Below are 21,765 nucleotides of genomic sequence, written 5' to 3'. Positions count from 1 at the left end.
AAAGCACACCAATAGAAAGAGAATGGTATGAGAAAAGAGAAAAAGGACAGCAAGCAAGAGCGACAGAGAGAGAGAAAAAGAGAGAGAGAGTCAGAAAGAACATTTCAAGGAGGAGGATGACAAACAGACAACAGACATGGCACATTATGTACAGGAAGGCAGAACAGACGGCAGATGAACAGACACCGAGAGTCAGAGCGAGCTCCTGTTCTGTCCCGGCCTGTCCAGGCCCCGCCCCCAGTGTTCCTGATGGCTGCCACTCTGTAAACCTCCCCAGCATCCACTGGGACGGCCACGTGCATGGACCGTTCACTGACCATGCGACTTCCGCGTGTGCTAGTCACTGATGGCATGCAGCTACCCTGAAAGACAGCAGGTGAGGATCAAAGTGGGGTGCAAAGTAGAGGATGTGATAGTCAGGGCCTTTAGTATATGTGTGTGTGAGTAATGTAATGTGGCTAACTGGTTGAATGTCACACGGTCAGGGCTGTTATTGGTCACATAAAGGGTAAAACACTTGCAGAAGCAGATGAGGGAGGGGCTTGGATCTATAGGGGCCATTTTGGTGCTTTCTTTATATGTTATGATGATTATGGTGGTTATGGGCTCGGCGATATAATGGAGATGTGAACTGATCATTCATGTCAGTGGCTCCCAGTCCTGGACTCCCTGTTCTGTCCACTTCAGCTGTTTCCACTATAGCTGGGCTGATTCATCGGCTAGTCACCCAGGAAGCCCGCTGAACCAGACACGTACGATCAGAGAAAGCGTGAAAGTCAGGGCAGTGGTTTGGAGAGCCGTGCATATGATGGACGCACATAGGCTGGTACCGCTGTGCACTTACTGTGGCAGTGTGCTCAGGCCCAGTGGAGCCCAAACACTCCAGTGGTCCTCCACAGTTTCTTCACAAATCCGCCTGCTGGGTAGCAGGTGTCGGTGCAAAGAACAACTCTGCGGCTACATGTCTGTTCTGGTGAGGACGAGAGGAAACCACACATGAAATACATCTCTCTCTCTCTCTCTCTCTCTCTCTCTCTCTCTCTCTCTCTTCCTCTCTGTCCCTCTCACTCTCTCCGTCTTTCCCTCCCTCTCTTCCAGGCTTCGTAGGGAGGTGAGAAAAAAGAGAGGTGGCAGAGGAGAGAGGCGAGAGAAGGGTGTGAGAGCACGGGAGAGACTTAAGCGTGTGAGCGTCGCCATGCTGACACAAATTTTGCTCGTCTTTTGACGGTGCTAACGCAGTTTTCAAATGCAGAACCTGCAAAGGTGAGCCACACTAATGCGTTGTTCCGAACAGTATGTGCTCAAGGCTGCAGCACATCTCCTGGGCGAGTGCAGAGCCGCTACCAGGCCCCGTGGTCCCACAGCCCGGCATGGAGCGGGAAAGCTGCGACGCTGGGGGGCCAAAGCACCTTGGCAGGAGCCACGGTGGTCACCTCCTTCAGCCAAAATAAATGTGTCTGCAGTCTGATGAGCTTTACAGCCATGAACCGCTACTCCCACACACCTGCTCAGCTCCATCCTCCCTACTGCTGCCTCTTCCTTGCCTCCAGCCTGTTTTTAAACCTGAAGGCAAAAAAGCAGTGGGGGACTGCTGGAAGGGATGATGACTGAAGAGGCAACTGATGCATATGCATGGGGGAAGTAAAGGAGATGAAAAGCGGGGCTTTCCCAGCAGGCTTCAGTGCTGACCTCTGTCCCCTCCTGAACACCTCTGCCCTGCTTCCCCAGAGAGCGCCGGCACAGTCGGATGCCCTCAGCCCTGCCTCAACCAGCAAAACCGCTCTCCTTCAGTGTGGAAGCTCTCCTACGGCATACTGCGTTGTGTTTCGGTACGGCAAACCATTCGGCAGTAGGACCAATGTTGCATTTAGGGTATTATCGCTGATAACACAGTTAGGAAGCATTGTCCAGGCATTCAGACTCTAATGAGATGTTCCAAATACAAATCCCACATTCTTCCCAGTGACATTATGCATTCCGACAGACAAACCACCAAACAGATTTAAAAATGTCATGCTAAAAATAAAATAAACATATAAAACATTAAAAAAAAATAAATAAAAGTGGAACATGCCTAAGATTCTAACAGTGAAACATTGTTGTTGAACTGGACTGAATTGTGCCACAATGTTATAACCGGCTGATATTACTGTTTAGGCACCTAGTTGAATTTCACCTCCTGATTGTATGTGTTTTTTTGTTTGTTTTTTTTACATTGGATGAAGGACTAATATATTGGTCAAAATGTCATGCTTTCTATATTATTCTATATTCTATATTAAATTCTATATTATACCCTTTCTAAGCAAGTGAGTGTGGGGACTATTTTTCTTTAAGTTGAAAGAACATTTTTACATATATTCACCTTACAGATATTCTGCAACATTGAAAATAAAATGTAATAAATGTAAGTTGAAAGTAGCCCAGGGAATCAGTTAACTAGAGCATCTCTGGACCTAGTATTGTGAGAATTAGGCAGAGAGTGAGGGGGCAAATCACCTTCTGAAACACGGGCAGAGAGTAGAGGGGGAGACTCTTCAGCATTCACCTTCGCTTACAAACCGCACCGTACGATCAAACTTGTTCCTCTTTCTGTCTGAGCGTTCTTTAGGTTGTTTATTATACAACTGTTTGTTTTGGATACTCTGACCAAAAAATAAAAACAGAGGGACAGAAATGGATAAGAAGAGATGGGAAATGGATTCCCTTCCAAATGAAGGGCAGTGGTGATGATGCGGACGACCTCATGCTGAAACTAGCCATATATACTTCTCCCGAGGTGTTTCTCTGGTTCTCCAGCTCATGTCCAAGGTCCAGGGGCACTCTGGAGCACTGCTGCAAGACTTTCCAATGGGAACTTGTAAAATGTGCTATGCTAGCATCTGCTGTTTAAGGGGCTTTTACAGCTACAGCTGATTGCGTGTTTGCGCACGTATACGTGTGTGTGTGTGTGTGTTCTCGGGTCTCGCTGCCTTCACCGTTCCTTGCCAGCAGACAACAGTGCTCAGACAGCCCAGTCCAGAAATACTCCCCATTACTCTGACTGCATGCCAGAGTGACATCAGCACATGGATTTTCTTTCCTCTCTGTGCTTTCTTACTTTTTAACCTGCTTCCATTGTCTCGCTATGGCTCACCATCTACACCAGAGCTTGTGGTCTTGTCCCACTCAAGGTCCAGCGTGCCTCGGCTCTTACCTTCCACACCTGGGAGAACGGCCCAGTGTCACAAGCTCTCGAATACAGTAATCGGTCGTTATTTCTAATGGCAATCACGCGACTGTGAAGATCGGGGAGGTAAGCTGGAGACAGAGCCGCTCTCGCGCGGTCACCCTCCGCGTCGGCCGCTCCGTATAGGGCCGTGCGAGCGGGAGCACGACGGGACTGTAAAAGCACGAGCTCCGTACCCTTGCCACACGCGAGCATGAATAGGGGATGGCTGCTCTGCGATCGTTCGGCATGCCGTAGATCACAGAAGAGAAGAGCTTGTCAGTCAGCCCTCAATCAGAGCAGAGCCAGGCTCTCGACACGGCCTCCTCTCTCCTTATTGATTTCCTTCCTTTTCATCTCGCCTGTCTGATGTTCACTCAGGATAGATGTGAGGTTTGGACCAGACCTGCTCGCCGCAAGCCTGTTTCTCATATTGCATACCACCACTCCCTGCCTGAAGAGAGGCAGTTAGTCCATAACAAAAGAAATAACACCGGGCACTTTCCATGTCTGTCCTCAAGGGGGCGATGAGGTTCGGAATCAATTCTTCATGTATTCTGAACTGGCAAAACTGCAGGAGCAGTTTAGAACTGTAAACATTTAGGGTTGGACACGCACAATGTCATCCTGTTTCTCTCTCCCTCCCGCACTCCCTCACGCACACAAACCCGTACGTACCAAAACAAAGGGGGGGGGGGGGGGGAAACGCCAGCGGATGTTGTGGAAGAGAGAGAGCACGGATAGAATGCGTAGACAGTGAAAGAAAGAAGAAAGACGCGGGCGAGGGAGAGGGAGGGAGAGATGGTTGAGTGAGTTGATAAATGAGGAGTCAGGCTGAGTGAGAGATGTGCATGGCTGGCTGGCTATTTGCTGCTGCTGTGTGAGACTCAGCCTACACCGGCAGAATGTAAAACAGCAGGCACACACAGGGGATACAGCGGCTGTCCCAGGCCCCCCTGCAGGCATCGAGACACACGCTCTCGCGCACGCGCACACCAACACGCATACACATATTCACAGAATCAATCCCACACACACGTGCAGACACGTGCATGCACACACCCATATACACGCGTGCCATGCACACATACATGCACACAAATGTGCTTGCACACACACACGCTTCCAGTTTCCTACTTGCGCTGGCATTTTTCACGCGTAGAATAAATAAAATCTATAATAAACCCACATTAGCAGGATTCCCAGCCGACTTATAACTCCTTATTACATACAATGTGGGTAAGGCATTTTGAACTTCAGTTCTGTGGATGCTGTGACATGTTTTCTGGTTTTGTTTGCTGTACCGCAACCAACTCAGCTTATTAAGGCTCATAACACTTGAGTCGTTAATGAGCTGAGTCAGAGCCCTGGGTTAGCCGTGTACTCCTTGTCACAGGAGGAAGTCCCTGGTTGTTCGAAACAATAAAGCAAAGAGTAAAGTTCAACTCTTTAGTGGTGGAGTAAACCTTTCAGACCTTTGCCATGTCTGTAGTCTCGTATGAAGATGCAGAACTTGCCAACACCCAGCGAATGTCGTATGTAAACTGTGGGCTGCTGCACGGTGCGCACGGTGCGCGGGTGACTCTACTGATCTGCTGTCCTACACACCCAGCCACAAGTCATTTTAATAAAAGTTCATATGATGTAATAATTAAATCGTGATTTGCTTAGTTTTATTGAGTTATTTTGACTTTTGTATGTATGTACTATATATAACAGAATCGCTATGTTTAAGAGTATAGTTTGATACGGTTATCTTATATACAGTTCGTTTTGGACTAATCAGATAATTTGACTGAGATATGATTATTTACGTATGTGGAAGGTTCGTTTCTAACTGGACAATCCAAGATAGGTACCTACAAATGTCCTTGAGACTGCATTAGTACCTAATAAAACTGAAAAGAGAAAGAATGAGAGAGAGAGTGTGTGTGTGAGAGAGAGAGAGAGAGAGAGAGAGAGAGAGAGAGAGAGAGAGAGAGACAATAAGAAGGTAAATAGTAGATGTGCTCAAAAACGCCTTTGGCCGCAGACATAAATATGAGTGTACCGGCGCATTAAAAAGTTAATTAATCTTAATTAACTTCTCCTTTGTCTCAAAGTTCTTTATTGCGGTCGAAATGATTTGCCACACAAGGGGAAGAGCTGGGCTGAGCCTAATGCTGTAATCAGCGGTCTGCAGGAGACCAGACGCTCGAGCTGCTGATTGCTTTTCTGACAGAGACTTACGTTCTGACGTGCACTTGGTTTTTTCTTCCTTCCTCTCTCTCTCTCTCTCTCTCTCTCTCTCTCTCTCTCTCTCTCTCTCTCTCTCTCTCTCTCTCTCGATCTCCTCCTCACTTGTCTACTTGAGGAACAATATACATCAGGCACGGTTTGAAACAGAAGACGTATAATCCAGAGGGAGGATCTGGCGCTTTTGCCTTGTGGGGCATTATTCCTCTTGAGCCCTCTGCTGTCCCTCGAACGCACGACTGAGCATGCCTGTGTTTCGGTTAATGGGGTTCTCTCACTGTCTGTTTTGCATGGCAATGTTAGTCGGTACTGGAGCACGCGAAAGAGAGTGCCGCCATGCCTTACGTGTGCGTGCGCGTGCGCTTCTATGTATGTAAGAGCGAGCGTGTGGATATAATTCCCTACCCTCTCCCTTCCTGCTCTGCTTGACTGTTAGAGAGCTGCCTACGTTCGGACGTGCGATGAATCACCAATTTTCAGTTGCGCACAAACAAGAAAGAACAACAGAAGGTTCCTCCTGATGCAGCACAGCGTTTCCAAGCCCAGCCACCTCAGGATTTAATCCGAACGGGCAAAACGTAACCCTTTCCGTTCCGTATCGATCCCGAGTCGCAGGCAGCCTTACAGACATGGACCCTTCCACCAACAGCGTGCTTCACACACACCCTGCCTCTTCTGGCAGCGCGGAGCCTGTCTTTCACACCTAGGACTCGTTGTCCCTCACTTCACACTAACTCAAATAAACAGTCGCTCGCATGTGTGTTTGTTTGTGTGTGTGGTATGTGTGTGTGCGTGCTTGACAGATTCCAGGAGGCCTTATTATTTCCCCATGCAGGGTGAGGTAAATACGGAGCGGAGCGAGCGACATGCCCCGGCTGGGGACTGAGGGTTGCTGGGAGAGTTCGTCGGCCATCTTGCCAGTGTTATCTCTCTCCCATATGTTCACCCTAGGCTGCCTCACGCTGCTGTAATTGACTTTCTCCCATGGATCCCAGCCATAGCTGCAGGCAGGAGTGCACTCGTGTGCCTGTGCTCACCCTGATAAAACTATTACACACTCCCCAGTGATGCTGGGGGTGCACTCACGTGTCTCTGTCTGTCACTGTGTGTGCATGCGTGTTTGTCTCCGATTCTCAAACTGTAACCTAGCCATTGCAGGCATAATTGGAATCCAGAGCCGTTTTAAAAGTTGGGCTATGAAAAGGGAGGCTTGGCTCAGGCTGAACTCGGGATTAGACTGGAAAACATGTGCCGGATATTGGCTTGCCGAACACACGCGTGCACCCTCACATAACATACACATACGAGCTGTCAGGCTCTTCTCAGAGCTAGAATAGAATACAGAAATCCTGCCCCACCCCCCAGCCCCCAGCCAGCAGCACCACACTGAGACTGCTATAGAGAGCTTCACTCTTATATATGAGAAAATAACCAAAGGCTGACTGCTGTTCCCATACTGCAGAGCCCTGCTGATTTCCGGCTCCGGTGTGATCTGCTCTTGATAACGCTTCACCTGTGGCACTGCCGGTATTTTTTTTAGTGATGTGCCTCGGGCTCCAGAATCTGCAGCTCAGACCGGGGGCCTTTTGAGTGTCGCAACTGATTGTCACCCAGGCTCGTTAAATTCGTTAATTTTATTGAAGGCTGTCACGTTTTCATGGGGGGAGAGGAGCAGTAAATTATTCATCATCTCTTGAAATGCAAACGACAGCTGAGGCAAGGGAGCAGTGCTATGTAGGTCACTTCCTTTCGCAAACCCCCCCCCCCCCCAAACCGCCAGTCAGTGAGGAGAGAGAGAGAGAGAGAGAGAGAGAGAGAGAGAGAGAGAGAGAGAGAGAGAAGGAAAGAGAGGGGAGATGAGCTCAACTGCAGCAGAACCAATCGCAACTAAGCCTACTGAAAAACCATGCAGGAAGAATACAGATAACAAGAGGTTCTTCTACACACAGCATTCTTGGATAATCCCCAAATTCCCTAATTGCAGACCCAGGAACAACTTCTCTATATCCAAAATCCAGTCTTATGTTCTGTGATTGTCAAGTCCACAGCGAGGATATGGGTGCCAGCGTCAAGCAGCGCCGCTTTGGCCGGGACGCTCGCTAATCCACCGGCCAGGGCCGCTGGTTACGCTGAAAGGTCACTGGCAGCTGCTATTAAAAACAAACCCCACACGTCAGCTGGGCTGTCCTGCAGAGTGATGTCATTACTCATGGCCCGGGACTGGTTTCTGCCCATCTGGGCTGAGGTGCTTGGGCATGCTGGGTAGCTCACACCCAGTACATCTTCCACATGGCACAAACCCTCCCCTTTAGGGAAGAAGGAAGCAGAAGAGGGTGCTGGACGTGGAAGGCGCCGCAGAACCCATGACAGCTGGGCTTCAGAATAAAAAGACTTTCTTTGAAGTAGGGCCCATACCCACATCCACTCTAATGAATGACCTAAAGGCAGAACTGACTCTACTTTTCATGCAAAGCATTCATGGTGCATATGGATAGTTTTCTTTGATTCCGGACAACGTTTGTGCTCTATATGCAAATTATCTTCTTTGTTATCCAACCAGTTTGAACATGTGGGTTGTAGTCTACACGTTGCTTTCAGTCCAGACCAAATCAGACTTAGAGGACTAAATGCACAAGTGTTTAGAAAACGACCATCAAGACGATGTCTCGCTGTAACATCCCATCAGCTTCGCTCCATTACACACGTCTCCCTTTAACTTCCCCTTTGAACAATCATATGAGTTAACTCTGATCAGGTTTACGGCGGTGGGACTGGAGCTTCCCCCAGCGGGCGTCCAACCTGCGACCTGCTGGAACTGAGGGCAGGAAAGCTACTGGGCTTAGTGAACCATGACTAGCCTAACAGCGGCAGCCGTGCAGTACTGGTTCAGCTCCATTCACATCTCCTCTGTCAGACCCAGTCCTGAGCCTGCACGGCATGCTTTGGGTTTCTGCCTACTCCACGATGGCAATTTCAAACTTATGAAGAGCCTTTTAATCAGTTTTTGAGGCAGGCGTATGGGTAACAGGGAAACTGCTAAGCAGCAGAGCTATACTCAAGAACCAAGGCACACAGAAATCCACTAGCCAGGGTCCACTTCTTTAACTTAAGAAATTCTCAGGTTTAATAGGATAGAGGTTTCTACATTGTCCTCAAGCTATTAAAGACTATCAAATGACTTAAAATCACCCTCTTTCTCCCTCTCTGCCGCTCAGTATGACTAAGTTTTGCTCCTATTTCTCTTTCATTATGTTTCGAACTCAGTGTGCTTTTTAGTCTGCTGTGCTGGCGGGGGGCGTCTGTACTCTCTGTGGGAGCAGGCAGCCATTTTGGCGGCATACAGGGAACCTGATGGCGTAAATACGGCTGCCATCAATCAGTCCCTGGAGCCCCGTGGCGACACCATCCCTGATCTCCTGCACACTGGCGAAGACGCGCGGGCCCCTGCTCGTGCGCAGGAACATTTCAAAACGCGCGCCAATAGAACAATGCACCACTGTCCTGAACGACACCGATCAAGAAGCGGCGGCACCCAGAACAGAACCAATGCATACGGAATCCGACCAACCACATATACTGTTTTTCTTGAGATATGTGCATGAACCAATCTGCATTGTGTATATTTGGTTTTCGGGGTTCCAGACAAATACATAGTCCTGAGAGCGAATGGCACGTTAGTGAGCGAGTATTAGTTTCACTGTCATATGACACATTTAAAATGATATTACATTGTTTTTAACCTTAATGATAATCCCATGTATCAAAACCAATAATCAATAATAATCACACTATATAATACACCCATCATAGGCAGGGATACACTGTGAGGAGTAGCCGGGAGAACATAAGAAACTATGTGAACCAGTACTTTCAGAAAACTGCTGTGTCTGTAAATAGCTTAATCGAACGTGCATGCAAATCGAGGCCTCAGACAGTCAGCAGCTTTTCATGTCACACTGCAGTCCCCTATCTTCACATATTTTGGAGTGTGAGGACTCCAAAGTTTTTTAATGCATCCACGCTTAAAACGTGTGTTCCTCACCTGACCCCGTTTGCTCTGGAGTGGGGACTTAGCATATCGCTGCTAATATGTGGCCGATAGCGAGGAGCAGAATTACAGCCATCTCGGTTGCAGCAGCAGCGCTTGGAATCAGCACCTCGCTATGGTGGGATCGGGGAGAGCTGGTCTGATTGGCTGAAAGACAGAAGACCCTGCCTGGTTATACGGGTGGCCTACAGGATTCTGTATTGCAGACTGGGAACTACGGCAGGGCAAACCGTGCAAGGATACGGCAAAGAATCTGCTACGAAACCTGGGTAAGTGCCACGGCCAACATGTCTGTCGGCTGGGGTATCCTTGATGCTCTGAGAGAAGCTTCCAGTTGAGCTCCTGCTTCGCTGCCCTGATTAACAGTCATGACATTCCCTTTACCATGTCACGAACTTCTACTGAAAAAAAATATATATTTCACTCGCAAAATGGAATGCATTATCTGGAATGGGAGAAATAAGCATAATTTAAAAATGACAACTATCTCTGTGCAATGTGAAGTTTTCTGACTGGGATGTCTTAATTTTCATGATTTAGAACCTGGTCTGAAAAACAGCGAATCCATAAATGGAAGTGACATAAGCTTGGTTTTCATTACGCTGTGTGGTGTGGCTGGCAACAGAGATTAAGCACTGAATGAGAATGCTCTTTATGTGCTTCTGGTGTAAACCTAATTAACTCAGCATTCAACAGCGTCGGACTGGAGAATGCCTCACACACATCACCAGTATCAAGCACAGTTGAAACAGGCAACATTTTTGTCTCAAACATACCACGACTTACCCTCCGTAGGGCAGACAACGCTCAATCACGCAACGCTAAAACCAATACCCTGGAACAAATGATCAATGGAAGGTGAAGAAAAATGAGAGTGTGTGTGCGGTTTATTATCATTTCCTGAGCTGGGCTGGATGGCAGCAGAGAAGGGAGGAGACCAGACAGAGGGAAGCTCTCTCATGGAGGACGCACGATCAGAATGCTAACTAAGGCTGGAAGAGGTTGCAGCTCAAGGGCAGAGTCTGCCCCATAGCGGCGCCCTCTGCTGGCGGGAGCTCCGGTGCTTCACTCCATGCACAATTAAGTCTTGCCAACAGTGGTGGGCTTTCCTGGATGCTGCGCCCTGGCATAAATCAACATGAGCGTGGCACAAACATGATTCTTCATTGGCTATTAACATACCAATGTGTCAACTGTCAACCTGTAAACCTGCAAATCTGATCATGGGGCAACATGTGCTTGGTGAAAGAGAGGAAGAAAGATGGAGAGAGAAAAAGAGAAAGAGATAGATAGATAGATAGATAGATAGATAGATAGATAGATAGATAGATAGATAGATAGATAGATAGATAGATAGATAGATAGATAGATAGAGAGAGAGAGAGAGAGAGAGAGAGAGAGAGAGAGAGAGAGACAGAGACAGAGATAGTGGCTAGAGGCTTGAGAGAGAAGCTAGAAATCATATTATGCAAATGCATAGCTTTTAAGTCCTTAACAAAAGTACTTTGTTTTTATTTTGCTTTGTGTGGTGTGGAGGCAAGTGGCAGGGTGCAGGGCAGTACTGGATGAGGCGTGTGTGTGTGTGTGTGTGCGTGCTTATTGACACAACAGTGAGTGTGTGCAGGTCGGTTGCTATGTGTATGTGTGCAGTGCTGCATATAATAGCACCGTATTCTCCTTTCATTAGTGGGGAATGGTTTTAATGGCAACCCTCCCCCCAGTGCACGCACACACACCTCACTGACGCCCCGTCTGAAATGCCGCAGTGCCCTTAGCTGGCACTGCCACTCAGCTCCCTCCTGGGCGACTTGGCTGCCATGCCAGGCTGACTTCAGACTGGGAACCATGCCAAGCCTCTGCTGCTTGAGAGAGAGAGAGAGAGAGAGAGAGAGAGAGAGAGAGAGAGAGAAGCTATAAGCAAGGTATTGATGTTTAGGATTTTTAGGACCCTAACATTTGGACTAGTCTAGACACCAGGAGCAGACTTTCTCACGCACATTTATTAACAGCTGCTCAAAGAGGTACAGCTAGTAGCTCAAAGAGAAATTGCAGTGAGAAAGTGGAGATGGAGGTATAGGGAATGGAATTAAAAAACGAGAGAGAGGGAGAAAGAGAGAGAGAGAGCGCGAGAGAGAGAACTGAAAATCAATAGCTGGTTCCATGCAGGGCAGGTTGCTGTGGGCTGTGTTGTCAAGGTGACAGAGGAGCTGTGGGGCTTGGCGGGACTGCGTGATAAACGGGCGTCGGGTGAATGACCTCACGCTCCCATCGTGGCTCTGCCCAGCTCACTGGGGCTCCTCCCCTCATCCAGCTTAATGCGGCTCTACTGGCCACGCAGGTTGTCATAACGGGACTATTATAATCGGAGCCTTCCCAAAAAGTCTGGAGAACCGCAATTCCTTTTCGATCTGTTGATTTCTGAGCCACGATTAGCTATTAGCTTTTAATAGCCTGAGGAGATTGGGAGATGGGAGCTAATCAGCTCATTGCTAGACTTTCTGAGGTGCAGGCACACGAAAAGCAAGGGTGTAGCTCCTCACTGCTTTCCTGGTCATGGCAGTTGGTGACAGAGAGAAAGAGAGAGAGATGGAGAAGGAGAGAGAGAGACTGAGAGAGGGAGTGAGAGATAGAGAGAGAGAAAAATGCTCCACCCACGGGTTACGCTACACTGCCAAGCTCAGCAGATGGCACAGGCTCAGCACAGAGACATGCGTCACATCAATCCCCCCTCCCACGATGATTAAGCGGTGACTGGGTGATGAGCACTGCAATGCCCTCCAGGGGGCCACTGGGCAGAATGGCCTCTCAGGTGTTTGGGGGTAGGGTGGGGTAAGAGGAACAGTGGGCAGACTCTCCATTCCATGTGACCAAAATATGCAGCTTTAGTACCCACAGGTTCTCTTACACACACGCGCACACACACACACACACACACACAGCACGCATGATGTATGCTTGTGTAAATAAGGCTTTACTTACAAAGATGCATTTCATTTCTTGCATTCTCACGCAGATTTCTAGATGAGTGTTAGCTGATGCTGGCAAGTCAGTTTGCTCAGTGCTTTTGTGGTGTGTGTATGTGCACAGGGCAAGCTGTGCTAGTGTGACGTGTGTCAAGCGACCTGCACTGTTGTGCTGTGTGTGTGTGTGTGTGTGTGTGCAGGGTGAGCAGTGCTAATGTGTGCGTATGTGTATCTGTGTTGGTTGTGTGAAGGGTGAGCAATGCTATTGTGGAGTGTGTGTGCAGAGCAAGCTTTGGCATTGTGTGTGTGCGTGCGGGAAGATCCATGCTTTTGTGGTGTGTGTGTGGAGAGCGAGCTGTGGTATTGGTGTGTGTGCGCGTGCGGGGAGAGCCGTGCTATTGTGTGTGTGTGTGAGGGCAGCTGTGCTCCAGAAGGCCATGCTCCAACGAGACAGAAAATGAGGCACAACAAACCCTCTCTGACTCATCTCACAGAAGAGAGGAGGGAGAACGGGGGAGAAAAATAAAGAGAGAGAGACAAAGAGACAGGAGGGAGAGAGAGAGGGAGATGGCATCCCTAAGGTGCAGCCAGATATGAACTGAGAGCAGTCTCTCTCTCTCTCTCTCTCTCTCTCTCTCTCTCCTCTCTCACTCCATCTCTCCCTTCGCATCCCTGCATCCTTGTGAAGCAATGCATGTAGACTCGACTCTACTCAGTCAACAGGAATAGGACGTTCCTTCATGCCTGATAACCTGAAACCAACTGCGGAGACTCCTGCGTGCTCACGCTCTTCCTGACTCTCACGCGCGCGCACGCACGCACACACACAAACACACACACAGCCATTTGGGCTGATGCCGTCAGAGTAGGATCTCGGGGGAGGCTAATTAAGTTGGAGGTAGGCCCTGCTGTTTGCTGATGAGGTGCTGGGTGCTCTGACTGTCTGAATCTTCGCAGCCAGCCGGTATTATTGAAGCAGTGCGCTCGTACACGTCCTGTCAGGATAAAGGCTTATTGACTTCTAGAGGGGAACTGAGGAGAAAGAGAGGGTGAGGGAGACTGAGAGTCAGAGACAGAGAGAGAAAGAGGATAGATTTGATAGATGAGTCAGTGTAAGTAACCATTCCTCAGACAGAAGACAGGGGCCACCTGAGTTTCTCGTGTTGGCCTTCATAAGATTTGTCTTTTCCGACCAACGGGTTCCCAGCCTAAGCGAGCCGTTAGACAGTCCAAACGAGCCCCTCTCCGGTGCCTCACCTCGGTTCCTCATCCAGTGGGGATGCTCTCTTCTCCTCGCTTACATTTATCTCCTGAACGGCAGAATTCCTCGGTCATTTACACCCACCAGTGTCTCTGCTTCAGTGAAGTCCCGGGCTTTGTCTTCGCTTTGCCAGCCACTGACAGAGATCCTTCCGCCACTTCCTTTTCACACACCTCACCACTTCCCCAGCCCAGTCCTCTGCTTTTTCCCATTCATGCATTTCTCCTTCATCCCTCTCTCCTCCCCTCTACCCCCCCACCCTTTAACTTGCTCGTTTTCGGCAGGTCCCGGCACCCCGCCGTGTCTCTGCCTGCGTCCCGCTCTCATTAAGATTCATCGCAGGCTCCTGCCTGGGAGAGGGGTGTGTGTGTGTGTGTGTGTGTGTGTGGAGGGTGCCGTGGGCTCGGAGGTAACCCAGGTTCACAAGTTGATTGTGGCAATTATGATTTTATTTTCCAAAGCCTCTCAAGTGCAGAGAGAGGAACATTAGTGCAGTCTAACGTCGAAATGCAACTCAGCGTTCTTTCTGCTAACAGAATCAACTGGCTTCAGTAACAATAGCAGTAGGGAGGCCAGTTCTCCAGCTGCCATTTCTTCCTCAGTAAGAGTGGGGGTAGTTGAGCTCTGCTCGTCTGCCAACGTTAACGCAAACAGCTGCTTTGTAAAAAATTTTTTATTCAGTCTAAATTCAGTCTAAAGATTTAACTGAGGCTTTACAGCTCAGTAAAGGGTATTTCCTCTCTCTCTCTCGCTTGCTGAACGTTTCAGTGATGATGGCGGCGTTTGGGAATGAGAGGTTAATACTCAGGAGTATATGGATGCGGTTCAAACCCCACCACCCCGCCACCACCCAACTGGGCAGACCGATCCACACCACTGCCGGCCCTCGGCGCCCGGGGGCCTTTCCCGTTGGGGTAATGATATCTCACGGCTGGTTAGAGCGTGCGGGGCGCGTAATTAGAGGCGCAGGGGCTGATGGATGGCGGCGTGGCGCGGAGTGGCGGAGAGCGCCGCTGCCCCGCTGACCCTGTCATCATTACGGATGGCGGGGTCGGAGAGAGCTGCTCCGGCTCCAGCGAGCAGCTGCTTCCTTTAATGGCACCATTTGTTCTTCACCTTGTCCTCACTTGCTCTCCATCTCTATCTCTCTATCTCTGTCTACTTCTCTCTGTATTTCCATTTCTCTGTACGTCTCCATCTCTCCCTCTCTTTCGCTCTCTCTCCCTTGGCGAGGGCGGTCAAGGGCAGCTGGGCGGTCAAGGGCAGCTGAGAGCATGCCAAATGACCTGTGACTTTCCCCCAGGATAATGGCTCCTACTGGTCAGGCGCTAGTTAGAGGAGCCGTTAGTGACCCCATGACCTCACGCAGCACAAGTTTTACTGACCTAAGGTGTTCCTGCTTGCTCACCTCCTTTCAGTCCCTCTGGGGAGAACATACAGTAACTGAAATGTATAGAAACCTACTGCAAGCCTCTGAAATATCTACATGCAGTTATGAACTAATAATTTAACATCTCAATAACATTTCATAGCCCTCCTTGTAATTACCTTTCACTGCAAGTGATGTCAAGCACTCCCAGATATGTTCCCTCAGCCAGTTTGTGAACCTACATGTAAATCTTAGGATTAGGGACCAAGGATACCTCAAGGGTAGCGGTGGAATGATAATGGTCTTGATGTCTGTCTTGATGTCTCTCTCTCTCTCTCTCTTCTTCATACGCACGCACGCACACATGGTCTTCTCCACTTTAAGAGAATGAACCGTCTGCCGCAGGCTTCAGCTCCCTGGAGTTCTCAGGTGGCTCGAAGAGAGAGTCACGAACAGCGTGAGGCATCCTGCAGGCCAGGCAGAGGCGCGCGCGTTAGACGAGCTCTCCCGCTCGAGCGCCGGCCCACAGCCTGGCCATCTGCACTATTCGGGTCAAGGACATTGCGTGTTTAAAGATCGAGTAATGCTTGCTTTCCAGTGGGAGCAATTGCATGTAAAGGGTTTGATTCGATTTTCTAATTGACACATCTGACAGGAGGAAAACAAAGAAGCAGCATGTGCTCAGAAAGCCGTGTTGTTCTGGTGTCACGCGGGAACTAAACGATATGCTACGTCCCTGCTTTTGGACAAAGCAAGGAGGAGCTCGCTGTTTTTCCTGCCTGTGCCTCATTAAAATTGTAGTTTCCTATAGCTTATAAAACGTAGAGAAAAGAGAAACCTTGCTGGCAGTCTTAGTGCTCAGAAAGTTACTGTTCTTTTGCAGCAGAACTTAAACACGGTCCAGTGAGAGTGGGGGCTGGGCCGTTCAATATAGTTAAAGATACTTTCCCCTCAAATTGGAAACTCACAGTATAGTCATGTGTGCCTTTGGAAATGTAATGTTTATTTAGTACCAGTTTTAACAGACTAAAAAACATAGACATAGAAAAAACATAGAAAAAAATAATTAAAAATGCTGCACTTCCTCCTGAGCAAACAATGAGCGTTGTTGTGCTGGAGGATAAAGGGTCTGAGCGAAGGGGCATTTCTGAACAGGTGTACTGGGGGCAGGAGAGGGAGACTAGAGAGGGAGAGAGGGGGGAGGGGTGAGAGGGGAAGCGAAAGAGGAGGGAGGGGGGAGAGAGAGAGAGAGAGAGAGAGAGAGAGAGAGAGAGAGAGAGAGAGAGAGAGAGAGAGAGCGCAAGCATGTGTGGCAGCAGGATGCCGCAGTGCCAGCGCTCACCTTGTTGTGTCCCACTCTGAGGGCACAGCCCTCCTCACAACCATCTGTACGCCAGGCCGACTGCACGTGGCCGGACCAGGCCCGGACCGGGGTGCGGGGGGAGAAGGCTTGAGCCCAGACAGGCGCGCTGACAGAGGAAAGGCACCTCGACCTGGGCATGGAGACCGCAGCTTTCAGAGATGCTGAAGGGCCGGCGAAACCGATCCCACTTAAAAACCTCCTCGCCGATTTGCGCGGTAGCTTCATTCCAAACTTAATTCCTCCACAGCTGCAAGGCAGGCTCTCCGCCTGCTCTTCAGCGCGGCTTCAGAGCCCTCGGCGGCGCCCGCGTTACTCCCCTCTCAAACTGGAGCGGCGCGCTCCACGCTCGTGTTTACTTTTCTCATCCCGCCTCCGTCCCGGGCGCTCTGATCACGCTGGGTTCACAGGCGCGCGAAATGAAAACGCCCCTCACGACTTCTCTCGTTACGTTCGCGCCACCAAACAAAGCACTGCAGAGCATTGCCGACAGAACCTTCTTACCACTTTGTGTCCGCTAGAGATATCAAACAGTCAGACTAGTTCTGAGGCAGGGAGTTAGTTAGGCTGATCCCGCTCCAGACAGCTGTCATGGAAACAGATGTCTGCTCGGTTACGAGCGGCAGCTCTGCCTCCCGCGGTAACGGCTACCGCCGCGTTTGATTGTGACTCCCTGCGCCTGCCTCGACTGCCGCTGCCACTGATGTTCCGGCACAAAGAGGCCTCGGAGCGAGCGCGCACCGGATTCATTAGCGGAAATTCCCCCTGCACGTCCTCACAGATTTGAGGACGCGCGTCAGCTGCGAGGCGCCGTTTGAAGAGCGGCACGAGCAGATGCGCGGTAACAACAGGGCGTTTTCTCAGCCTCCTGCCTCCCTTCGTTTGCGACAAATCATCGCTACGGTACATCGGCAATCAAGCCGAAGGCCGAGGGAGCTCCTTTCCACAGCGGCGTTACGGCGTGAATGAGCCGGGTGAGAAGCGTTCGGCTGCGGGGCGCTGAGGTCCTGGGCTTTCATTTAGTTCGCTGAAGACTCCGTCGCGCCCAGTGCCGCACTGTAGCTTAATGCGGTCTGGAGTGTGTCAAACACTGTGGAGAACCTTCTGTGAGGAGAGGCCAAAGCCTTACCGACAAGCCTCCGTATTCCTGCAGCTGCGTGAGGGGATGCAGACTAAACCCTGCCAGCTATATGAATCACCTTCTGTCTGGCTCTTTAGGCGTTGCCTTCATATCCTGGAGTCAAGGACACGTGGCTCTGCAGGCTCTCGGAGGAACTAGGGCCCGGCGCTGGAGATCAGAGCGCAGCCCGCAGAGAGCCACGCTGAGATCCACACCTGCACTGCTTCTCAGAGGAGAGTATGTTCTCACTCTCGCTGCTGCTAGGCTTATCAGAATTTGAACCGACGTGCAGCTTCGGTGTCTAGACGACGGCCGCAGAGAAGCGGCTGAAGCTCGGGCGACATCACGGTGCGGAACGCGGTGTTGAGGTTGTGCTTATACGAGAAGTATGCACTGGGGCATGTATAAACAGTGCGTGAACATACGCTGCACTCAGTAATATATATAAACATATTCAACATCGTCATCAGAAGTTATATAAAGCATGCTCGAGTGCTCAGTGTTGCATACAAGCGGTAATTTTTATTCAAACTGCCATGTGCTAATCTTCAGCCGTGAACTTTCATCGGAAAATATTAAATCCTGAAGTATATCTCAAATATTTATGATTGAGGATAAATATGTTTGCATAAGGCTCAAATATGTTTACTTTGAAAAAAAAACATTACTTTTAAATGCAGAACTGCAAAGTTTTGTAATTTACTAAAGTGCAAAACGAAAATAGTGAAGAAAATTACATGTTCTTAATCATGTTACAACAGGGGTACACTCCATTGGTACCTTGTCAGATTCAGCACAATCAGTAGTACAAAGTGCACTGCCATCTCCTGTTAAAAATGGGGTATTACTGTGGGTGGAACATGGAATACGTTAACCCCATTGCTCGGGAGTGCTGCAAAGGGCGACTAGTTTTAAGTAATCTATCGTAATCTGTTTATACTGCTTGGAAACAAATGAATATGTATAGTCTAAGAACATGTTTAACTGCTGTTTGTGTCCTCATCTTTGACTGCTCCTATAATAGCAACTAATTCCTAGCAGAAGAGACTATCCGCTCCACGTTCTGCACATCCAGCAAAAGAAGCTCTTTATTTACATAAAAAATACAATGTAAAATGGAAAGATTTTCAACTGTGTATAATCTGGAAAGGACTGCTGGACATGTCCAAAAAATAAGCAAAAAACAAACAAACAAAAACAACAAAACCCACAAATGTGCAAGAGTTATCCTTTATGGACCAAATACATAAAATGAAGTGCCTAGAAATGACCCAAATCCATGGAACATTAGTACAGCAGAAATCTTGTGCAGCTAACAGTCAGGCTTGGCTGCTCCCTCTCTGGAGAGTCTGTCTGCCTCCTCATTCCCTGTGTAGCCAGCGTGGCCTGGGATATGCATCTAAAAAGGAGAAAGGACAGTGGACAATAAATATGGCCAAATATATTTCTTAAAACTTTCTACTTACCATAATGGCAAGTGATGTATTGAATCTAAATATAGGGGTTCCATGCTGCAGTATTCAGGGGGATGTAGCCACTCTCTAAAAACATTTGTTAAAGTCATATGCACCAAAGCAAGTGCAAGCCTCTGGACGGACCGTCGGTGAAACAAACACTTGCACAATTCCTCTGCTTGCTTAAGAAGAGATGCTCTGACGACCTTAAGATCCATCATAGTGCAAAGAGCATCAGGAAACATACCCATACAACCTCAAGTTCTGCATTTAGTTCGTCAAGCTTCTGGAAGTCCTCTTTATTAAGCACATGCCCGCCTGTTGTCAGCTTCCAGCCGTTGGTCTTCCACTTCTTCACCCAGCTTGTGATCCCTTTACACCAAAGCAGGAAATTTCACATGAGCTATGCCAAGCATATATATACACGAAGACTTCAGGATTTCCTTATGATGACTGCATGAGAGGAGTGAAAGGGAGGATTTTCGAATATGCCATGCACAACTTGGATAGGAGGTCAAGCGTACCATTAATGGTGAATTTGCTGTCTGTGTAGAGCACAAGCTTCTTGATACTCCTGTCTCTGGCTTGCTCCAGTGCCCTACAGGCTGCCTGAACCACAAGTTAAAAATGATGATGCAAAGTGCAATAAAAAATAAATAAATAAATAAATAAATAAAAGGTCTTTCCTACAGACTTAATTTAAGAGTTTCTGGAATTGAAGATGAAAACCTCATTCCTACCTGCAGCTCAGCTCTTTGGTTTGTCTGTCTCCCAGGCAACCTCTCAGCAACATTACTGCAGAAAGTGCACGTGCATACACACAATCTCATGAGTTTTCATGTGTTTTCAAAATGTCTGTTTTGCGATCAAGATAATGGTCTAGTACAGGAGCGTCAAAGTCCGATCCAGGAAGGCCAGAATCCAGCAAAGGTTTGATTGCTCCACTCACACCTACTAAACATGGCAATTGACTGATGAGTTGAATCAGGTGTGCTTAACTAATTAGTTAATGTGGTGTTAAATCCTAGTCTGAGAAAGCCAGAGACCAGTGTGGTTTGGGGACTGACATGCTTAAATACACCTGCTTCAACTCATCAGTTGCCAGGTTTAATCAGTGTGTGTGAGCAGAGCAATTGCTAAACTCTGCTGGACTGGCCTTCAGGGACTGGACTGACACCCCTGTAGTAAAAGTTCAAGGTGACTGGACTTGTATAATCCTGAAGATGTTTCACCACTTTTCCCATAAAGGCATTCAAAACCTGTTAAACACCGTGGCATATTACAAGTAAACAATATGTCTCCAGTACTGCAACCAAAGGATCAGTACACTGGGGCTGCATGTCTTGGACTGAAATTCCAGTTACTCTAATTACATTCTTCCATTATTCCGTATTACTCACAGAGGGTGATCAGGACCCCAGTATACTCCAATTCCTGCACGAGCCCCAGTCTTCCCGTTGCCTGTACAGCAGCCATCTGTATACACCACCACAGCATCTCCTGCAGCAAAACAAAATGCCTGTAAGCTTAAAAACACAACTTTACAGCAGAATCTTGAAAGCTCAAAGAAGTGTCCTTTGTTCTATGAACATTTTTGAAGACTTAGTTTTTAATTAAATGCAAGTTATACAGATTATGCAGGTCACACTGGTGTATGAAGGCTTTTTACTTATGAGGATCTAAAATATAACATGCTATACCATAGGTCTATTAAAAGAAGACTTGAGACGATTACCCATGCAAGTAAACCCATCTGCATTTATGGAAGCTGAGGTGTTAGGTTGCGGTGCCCTCTCTGCCAATTTCACTCGTTTTACACTTGCTCCGTCGTTTACGTCATCCTCACTGGGCCTTTTACCACCATCGAGACTTTTAGGCAACTGGGGATCACTGCAATCTAAAGAAACAGAAACGTTAACTGGATATGATTTGCGCTTCCAGGAATTAGTTTGATGATGAAGATTATGAGAGAAGTGACGGCGACTGATCCACCGCTCAAGAAAGCAAGCGCCCATTACCCTCTGTCGGAGCGTCGCTCCTTACGAAGGACCAAGCGTCCTCTTCAGAGGCGAACTTTTTATAACGTGCATTCGGAAATCTGTCCACCTGGTCTTTACAGTCTTCCCTTTAGGACAGAGAGTAGTAGAGTTACACCTGCACGACCCAACGGCAGAAGCGAAGTGTGTTGTGAGCAGTGTTAAAGCGTCGCCAGACTCACCATGTCTGGTACACGCCGGGCGTATGACCTTTCCTCACGGCGTAAAAGAAACCGCCTTTCCTTCCCATCTCCTCGGCACTGCTACACACTGCCCTGCGTATGAGACTGCAAAAACTAGGAAGTCTCAACATGAGCGTTACTCAGACCATTATGAAGAACCCAATAAAGCCTAGCTAGTTAATCGACATCCGGCGCGTTGCTGAGAGCAGGACGCATTCCTTTAAAACGTATTTCAACGACACGTTTAAAGGTAATAAAAAGAGAAGAGCGCAAATGGTTGAAGCTAATGGCTGGCTAATCTAGCTTCGCCTTGCACAGGAAATATGATGGCTTCTTAAATGCCTAAGAATGCTTATAGAGACGTACATTTACATGTTTACGAAATAAACAGGCGAATTACCAGCATGAGAACCCAGTTCTGTTGTTGACTAACTACACTACTGTCCTTGTTAGCCAGCCATCGTTGTTGTTACCGTTAAAAGTAACTTCACCCCCTGTAGGTTGGGAGAGGAAATGGATTTCCCATGAT

At 48.4% G+C, this 21,765-nt stretch overlaps 2 protein-coding genes across 2 annotated transcripts in view; both read right to left on the bottom strand.

Annotated features, from left to right (window-relative positions):
- The window catches only part of myt1la (myelin transcription factor 1-like, a), a 57,582-nt gene extending 46,290 nt beyond the window's left edge, over window positions 1-11,292 (bottom strand). The window contains exon 1 of the mRNA XM_026999012.2: window positions 11,228-11,292. The gene's annotated coding sequence lies outside the window, so the exon portion shown is untranslated. The remainder of the gene's footprint in view (window positions 1-11,227) is intronic.
- Window positions 11,293-18,066: 6,774 nt separating this feature from the next.
- Window positions 18,067-21,730, bottom strand: rnaseh1 (ribonuclease H1). Its single transcript, XM_026998928.2, has 8 exons — window positions 21,237-21,730; window positions 21,037-21,143; window positions 20,754-20,915; window positions 20,419-20,518; window positions 19,759-19,813; window positions 19,543-19,627; window positions 19,266-19,390; window positions 18,067-18,963 (listed from the first exon to the last, which is right to left on the bottom strand). Exons 1-8 carry the CDS (start codon window positions 21,365-21,367, stop codon window positions 18,877-18,879), a joined length of 852 nt encoding a protein of 283 aa, XP_026854729.1. The 5' UTR covers window positions 21,368-21,730; the 3' UTR covers window positions 18,067-18,876.
- Between the last annotated feature and the right edge of the window lie 35 nt (window positions 21,731-21,765).

Source organism: Electrophorus electricus, chromosome 3 (assembly GCF_013358815.1).
Source record: "Electrophorus electricus isolate fEleEle1 chromosome 3, fEleEle1.pri, whole genome shotgun sequence".
Lineage (NCBI taxonomy): Eukaryota > Metazoa > Chordata > Actinopteri > Gymnotiformes > Gymnotidae > Electrophorus > Electrophorus electricus.
Note: the sequence above shows the minus strand (reverse complement) of the source record. Positions and strands in the feature narration are given on the sequence as shown.

Bases quoted from the DNA above. Each gene is read 5' to 3' on its own strand.
- rnaseh1 (XM_026998928.2), bottom strand. From the start codon at position 21,367: ATGTTGAGACTTCCTAGTTTTTGCAGTCTCATACGCAGGGCAGTGTGT. The intron at 19,628-19,758 runs GTAGGAATGAGG...CTTGTGGTTCAG, and splicing joins ACCAAAGAGCTGAGCTGCAG to GCAGCCTGTAGGGCACTGGA. The intron at 19,391-19,542 runs GTACGCTTGACC...TTTGGTGTAAAG, and splicing joins CAGCAAATTCACCATTAATG to GGATCACAAGCTGGGTGAAG.